This window comes from Filicampus tigris, chromosome 1 (genome assembly GCF_054856515.1).
Source record: "Filicampus tigris isolate MCC_2025a chromosome 1, RoL_Ftig_1.0, whole genome shotgun sequence".
Taxonomy (NCBI): domain Eukaryota; kingdom Metazoa; phylum Chordata; class Actinopteri; order Syngnathiformes; family Syngnathidae; genus Filicampus; species Filicampus tigris.
This window is the reverse complement of record NC_141217.1, coordinates 31,257,946-31,264,850: the sequence shown is the minus strand read 5'-3', so window position 1 is coordinate 31,264,850 and position 6,905 is coordinate 31,257,946. Positions and strand designations below refer to the sequence as shown.

Below are 6,905 nucleotides of genomic sequence, written 5' to 3'. Positions count from 1 at the left end.
ATCAAGCCAAATTAATTTTTATAGCCCTTAATCATAAAAAGAGTCTCAAAGGGCTCCACAAGCCCTCAGCTGACGAATATTAACGACATCCCCTGATTTTAACCCCACAGGAGGGCAATGAAAATCAATTAAAAAAAACATCTTGGGTAAAATAAGAAAGGGCTGCAGTTGTGGGGAATCCCCCACAATGCGGCGCTATCCATTTTTTGTTAGAATAGTGTGAGAGTCCATTTATTAAGATGAAGCGCTGCAGGAAGACGCCTCCGGGGGAGTGGGTCATCCTCAAAACCGGCCCGGTTGGTCAGTGTGGAAATCTCCATAGCAGATTTGTGTTTTTTTGAGGCTGAAAGTGCAAATCAATAAATGAGTCCGAATCCGAACCTTCCACTTCTTCCCCTTCCAGCAGAGGACGACTCCTCGGAGAGCAGCAGCGGCAACGGGATGCCAGCCATGACCTCGCCCGAGGTGCAGCCAGTGGGCGGGAACCCGCCGGAGGGCGGCGTCTCGTACGGGGAGGTGACCGAGAACGGCTTGAGCGCTCCCCTGGATTTCAGCACCACTTTGTCCTCGTCCTCCTCGGACGACCAACAGCCGGTCAACCTGAGCGACCGACTGCTGCCCGCCGGGTGTTCGCCGCCAAACTCGTTCCCGGCGGACCCGAGCAGGAAGTACCCCATCAAAACAGAATATGCCAAGGTAAACATGCACACTTGACATCCTCGGAGAATGTTTATCTTATTTGTCAAACCCTTACGAGAGGAGAGGTAAAAATGAGGTTGCAAAAGCGTTATTATGCGAATATGCTAATGATTTAATAAATACTCAAAACAACAGATAATTGATGTAAATATCCATATACAATTTTCCCTTTTCTCTGAAATATTAATGATGGATTAAACAATGTCAGACTAGCTTTTCATGCATTTTAAAAAGATCTGTAGTTCATAATTTCATACAGACAATTATTATGGGGCTGTGCATAGCAAGTAAAAAATCAAGCGGCATCATACGACGCAGTGTGTGTGCATGGAAAATGAAGAGTACGTTTGACGTGCTCGCGCGTGTGTCGGCAGTCGCCTCCGTACAGCTCAGGAAGCTACGACTCCGTAAAGACCGAACTGAGTGCGTGCGTGGAGGACTTGACCTCCGGCCGCGCGCAGATCATCGATGACGACGACGACGATCACGATGACCACGACGACAGCGACAAGATCAACGATGCCGAGGGGATGGACCCCGAGAGACTTAAAGCATTCAATGTAAGTAACCCGCCTGACCGCAGTCGTTTCATCACCAACCGATCACCAAATTCTGAGTGCCAGTAGAAGCTCTTCTGCAAGTTGGCGACAAAGGTACAGCCGTGAGTTTAATTTGGCGACCGCACGCGTATCTCAAAACACTCGTGTCTCGGGTTTGCAACTAATGGTTATTTTAATAATCGACGAATTTGCCGATTATTTTCTCGATTCATCGATGAATTAGATTTAACACCCATTGTCTAATGTCAATCGCTTGATTGAACAACAGGACATTATTTGAAATTGACGCTTGCAGAAAATGCACAAACAAACTGATGATGATTCAGTTTGGTTCATAACTTGTCAGAAAATCAGCAATCGGTTTATGGTTGGTCTCTAGTGTCGATGTTTTCAAATGATGTGCACAAAGGCAATCAGTCTGCTTTCATGGAGGACTGGAGAAATCGGAGGGTATTTACTGCTGAGAGTCTGGAATGCTGAGGATTCGGACAATTATAAGTTAAACAGGGTCTCGAAACAATTCATCGATTCTCATCATCGATTGATTTGATAATCAACCACATTACACATTTTTGGGGAAGTCTGGTCGGGATTAATGGGTTTTCCATCCATTTCAATGGGGAAGGATGATTTGAGTTACAAAAGTAATTGTGGACTTCATTGAACTCATATCTCAAGGCACCTTTGTAAAACAACAAGAATTTCACATTGTGTATTTCAAACGAACCACATAGTTTTGCCTTAGGGAGGTCGGCTCAGCTTAATGATGACGAGCAATGCAAAATGCCTTAGACGGGCGAACAAATAGCATCGATGTTGTCGCGACATAAGCCTTCAAGCAAGTGATATTTGAAGACAAACAGTGCGGCATCACATGCAAACAGACAACAATACTCACAGATCATTTTGTCTGCCTGAAACAACTAATATTGCTGCATCTTACTGAGCAATTGTGACCATCTCCCGGTATACCTGAATGTCTCATAAAAGCCCGAACTGTGACATATTGTCTTTCTGGTGATACAGCGGTTCAATTTTCATGCGTGTGTTTTTCCACAACCTCCCCCTCCCTCTTGATCCTCGCCTCTCCACTCTCCGCCGTACGCTCGCCCATCCCCTCGCTGCCTTTTTTCCCCGCGTTTGTTTTCAACTCCGCACCACTCTCTCTCTCTCTCCGCCATCGCCCCCCCCACCCACAACCCCCTCCCGCCCCCTACTCCATTTTTTCTGCTCTACATCCTCTCCCTCCCCTCCCCCTCTCTCAGATGTTTGTGCGTCTGTTTGTGGATGAGAATCTGGACCGCATGGTGCCCATCTCCAAACAGCCCAAGGAGAAGATCCAGGCCATCATGGAATCGTGCGGCCGCCAGTTCCCCGAGTTCCAGGAGCGCTCCCGCAAGCGCATTCGCACCTACCTCAAATCTTGTCGTCGCATGAAAAAAAGTGGTTTTGAGGTATTAGGATCCACTTTTTTCGCCATCATGTCACGAGTACTTCCGGGTGGCAAAAGCACAAGGGTTCTCATAGGCCTGATACACATTTTTATTTATTTATTTTTTTTTTTATTGTATTGTTTTTAAAGTGCTTTGTTACAGCTCTAGCTGTTATGAAATGCGCTATATAAATAAAATTGTATTGTATTGTATAAAGACAAACGGGGCGGTTTTTGTCCCGATTTTGCCTTTTCCCGAGCAAGGACAACAAAAGTCTGACTCTTTTGTGTTTCATAAGATTATCCTGTGGTGTACCATAAGATAGTTTTTGCATTCTTTTAAAAAAAAAAAAAAAAAAAATTGATATATTTGCACAATGAAACAGAATATCAGGGTAACAAGATTACGAGGGATAATTGTGCAGGAGAGGAAAAGAAGTGCCAGGGCTGATGTGAAATGCTCCGCTTAAAAATAAAATCAATCAAATAGCTCATCGAAATGAAAAAGAAAAAGCCAGAAAAAAAAACTTCTGGAATGTCTTGGTTGTGAATCCGAATGTATTTTAACTTGTATGTACTTTATTTTTATTTTATATTTTCTTCTCTCTTCAACAACTTATGATGTACACTTGATTTCCCCTCCTTACTGTATTAAAAAAAACAAAAAAAAACGTAACCCTTTAGGGAGTATTTAGCAGTGCAACTCATAAGGAAAATTTGGCAACATTTTCAGTTGAAGGCAGCGATGGGAAATCCCAGTCCAGAAAGTAAAAACCGAACCACAGGTGCTTCCACTCAACCGGCAGGTAAACGAGCTCAGTTGATTAGAAGCACCTGTGGCTCAAGACAAACTGTGGCAGGGTTTTCACTTTCTCTGGAAATTTCCCACCTCTGGTTGGGATCTGCGTTAGTCACTCGCTTTCTGCCACCCCGGAAGTACCCTGGCGCTATTGTTTATCAACAGTCAAAAAAGTTGCATCCAGAATTTCTCATTCATTCAACACGCACACATTTTGCTGACAGATTAGACCAACCCCTCCTCACCTGACCTCTGCCATGGCTGAGAACATCCTCGCCGCCGCGTGCGAGAGCGAAACCCGAAACGCTGCCAAGAGGATGCGGCTCGACATCTACCCGGCGGTAAAAAAAAAAAAAAAATTCAAGGATTTACGCTGAGCTTTCATACGTTCACAACCTGAAAAGATCCAGTACTGCGAAAATTCTGCCATATATTGCAAATGATTGTATGGACACTGTCTGAGGGAATAGTAAATGTATTGCTGTGAACTACTTTGCATTACAGTGAAGCCTCACCTAATCCTGAATTTCCACATTAATAAAGTATTTTTAGTTCAAGTCATCATCAATCATAAATTCAACTATTTGCGCTTTTCCTTTGGAATCTTCCCTCATGCTTAGCCTGGGTTGTCATGGAGAGCATACTGTGCAAAGCTTCTAATATTTCAGCGACCCGAGAAGCTCAAATAATCGAAATCGATTTTTTTTTTTTCGTAGTTAGCACAGTTCAGTAATACATGAATACTTTGGCGCGTACCTAATGAGATGTCTCAGATGGCTGGGTGCCACTAAGGTGAAACGTGTGCTCGCAGGACGAGCCCGCCCTCGCTGACAAGCCCGGCGCCAGGGAGCCCGCGTCCGTGGCCCCGTCGGGCTTCGTCATCTCCAGCTCGGCTTTTGCCCAAGACCAGCTCTACACCAACGGAGGCCTCAACTACAACCTGCGGGGCTACGGCAACGTCGCCGGCAGCCAGCAGAGCGCTGCGGCGGCCCAAACCAATGGTGAGTGGCACTCAAAAACTTTGCGCGGATTACTCGCCGTGTTGTAAACGTTTTAAGCAACAGACGATATAGACGCATGTGGACAGACGATCTAACAATACTCACAGGCATATGTTCTTTATCCTCTGCGAAAACAACTAATATTATAGCGTCTTAATGAATCGACGGGAGTAGTGGTGACTCTTCTTCGTTTGTGTCTGCATGACGGTGGCAAAGACGTGCAGATCAGAAGGAACAGCCCGATGAATTGTATTGTAGCATTAAATCATGATCTACAAACTGTTTAATCCTTTACATACGATTTATGTTATTACTGTTTTTATAAAGTATAATATTGCACAGAGACATTTCATAATACTTTTAGGGAGGTCGGACTGGATTAATGGCATTTCCATTCATTTCAATGCAGAAAGATCATTTGAGCTGCCATTTTACTAAATTTTGCTGGTCCATCATTTATCATCCGTCAGTGGCCAGGGTACCGTCCGTCATTCGTCAGTCCGTTATTGTTTGTAACAAACTGAATTGTAATCGTCATTCCGTCAGAAGACCATTGGTCCATCAGTCCGCCCCCCCAAAAATCGTCCGAAAAACGGGCATCCGCCAGTAACGGACTGACGGACGCGGTTAGTGACGATTACATTGACGGATGAAAGTCCCCTTCCGTCATTCGGCAGTCTGTCGTTTTCAAGAGATGTTCCGTCATCGGTCAATCGTCGGCAAAAGGGGCGTCCGTCGGTGATGGACTGACAGGTCGGTCCGTCAGTCTGACGGCATGCCCAGCTATGTCCGATGCGAGCCTTTTGAGTTAAAAATATGGTCGCGGAATGAATGCAGGATTTTCAGCTTCGTACACTTCGTTTTGCTTGCTTTGCTGTGATCGGGGTGATGTGAGAGGAATATGAGGTCATGGATAAAAAAAAATGGCTCAGTAAAACCAGGGGCGGAGCCAGAACGTGGCTAATGGGTGGGCCCGGCAATATCAGGGTGGCCCTGAATATTTCTCTCACTTTGCACAATCCTCCTGTCCCGACAAATCGTATATTCAAAGAAAATGACAAAGTTCAGATCTTCCTTAGGCAACCACAATTATGCCATTTTAAATATTCAATAAAATAAAAAAAACACAAATAATTTCATAATTCACTAAAAATGTAAAATTGCATATTTTTTCATAAATCTCATTGGGTGGGCAGTCTGTCAATCCGGTTGGATGGCTCCGCCCCCGAGTAAGACACCGTCGGTTACGGGTAGTGATCAGATCTTGACTGAACCCCGACTTTTTATACATGCTTAGTAAACAAACAATTTGAGGAAGCCACTCCGATTCTTAGAATCCCAAATACTTAGATGCCCAAGTCCGGTCCTCAGCAGCCCCTTGCGACCCTCTTTTAAATGTCTCCCTCCAACAAGCTCTCGTAAACCTGATAATGATCCTGATAAGATCCCGACCCTAATACTTACAAACATTATGAGAAGTTCTTAACTTTCTGATTGGCTTTCGACCGTTCGCCTCCCTAACAACATGACACCTGCGTCCGCAGGCCCAACAGATCTAAGCATGAAGTCGGTGGCTCCGAACTCTTCATCCTCCAGCTCCAACAGTCACGGGCAGGGCGGCGGGGGCGGGGGGGCTTCGGCCCAGCTCAGCCCTCCGGAAGTGACGGCGGTCAGGCAGCTCATCGCCGGCTACCGGGAGTCGGCCGCCTTCCTGCTCCGCTCGGCCGACGAACTGGAGAACCTGATTCTGCAGCAGAACTGAGCACCGGCCCCACCCGGCCCGCACTCGGCTTGTCCGTCCGTCCGTCCGTCCGTCCGTCTACGTGTGTAAATATGTCAGTCTGACATGCAAGTTTTGGCGAAGTTGGACAGAGGCACAAGCAAAGGGGAGTGGTTCTGCCAAGCACAGCAGGTCCCGTAAGGTACCTTGACTCATCCCACACGACTATTTATGCATTCGCTTCCCTTTGACCTCAGTGCTCTGTCTTCTGTAGTCTCCCCGCTAATTTTCTCTTATCACCTCAACCCCCATTTGTCTCAGGAAGTGATGATGTGTGGAGAAAACAAATCCAATTGTCCATCTAGTGCTGTTTTTCCCCAACCTTTAAAGAGACAAATCTCTCGGGAAAACCACTCGACCGAACAAACTGGTCACAAAAATGATTTGAAAATAATCTCATGTGCATTTAAGCACCGATGTACCGGGTGGGGAAAATGAGACCAAGATAAATCCTTTTAAAACTTTTTCTTCCATTAATGTGACACCGCCCGTGCAACTCAATTGGAATGTTTTCAACATCTTTGCGAAACAGTAAGTAAAGAGATCAACTGTGATCGTGAGGTTGCACAAGTATGCACACCCTCTATAACTGGGAAAGATAAGCAGACACATTTAAACTCATTTTAAATAGTCA

At 45.5% G+C, this 6,905-nt stretch overlaps 1 protein-coding gene across 2 annotated transcripts in view; it reads left to right on the top strand.

Annotated features, from left to right (window-relative positions):
• nol4la (nucleolar protein 4-like a) overlaps positions 1-6,612 on the top strand; it is a 37,134-nt gene extending 30,522 nt beyond the window's left edge. The window contains exons 6-11 of one of the 2 annotated variants that reach the window (XM_086032190.1): positions 407-696; positions 1,074-1,259; positions 2,525-2,713; positions 3,715-3,831; positions 4,302-4,491; positions 6,036-6,612. In XM_086032190.1, the coding sequence (XP_085888316.1) occupies positions 407-696; positions 1,074-1,259; positions 2,525-2,713; positions 3,715-3,831; positions 4,302-4,491; positions 6,036-6,253 (1,190 nt within the window). In that variant the 3' untranslated portion in view covers positions 6,254-6,612. Of the gene's footprint in view, positions 1-403; positions 697-1,073; positions 1,260-2,524; positions 2,714-3,714; positions 3,832-4,301; positions 4,492-6,035 lie in introns of both variants that reach the window. The other variant, XM_086032180.1, reaches the window with a different exon arrangement.
• The last annotated feature ends 293 nt before the right edge of the window (positions 6,613-6,905 follow it).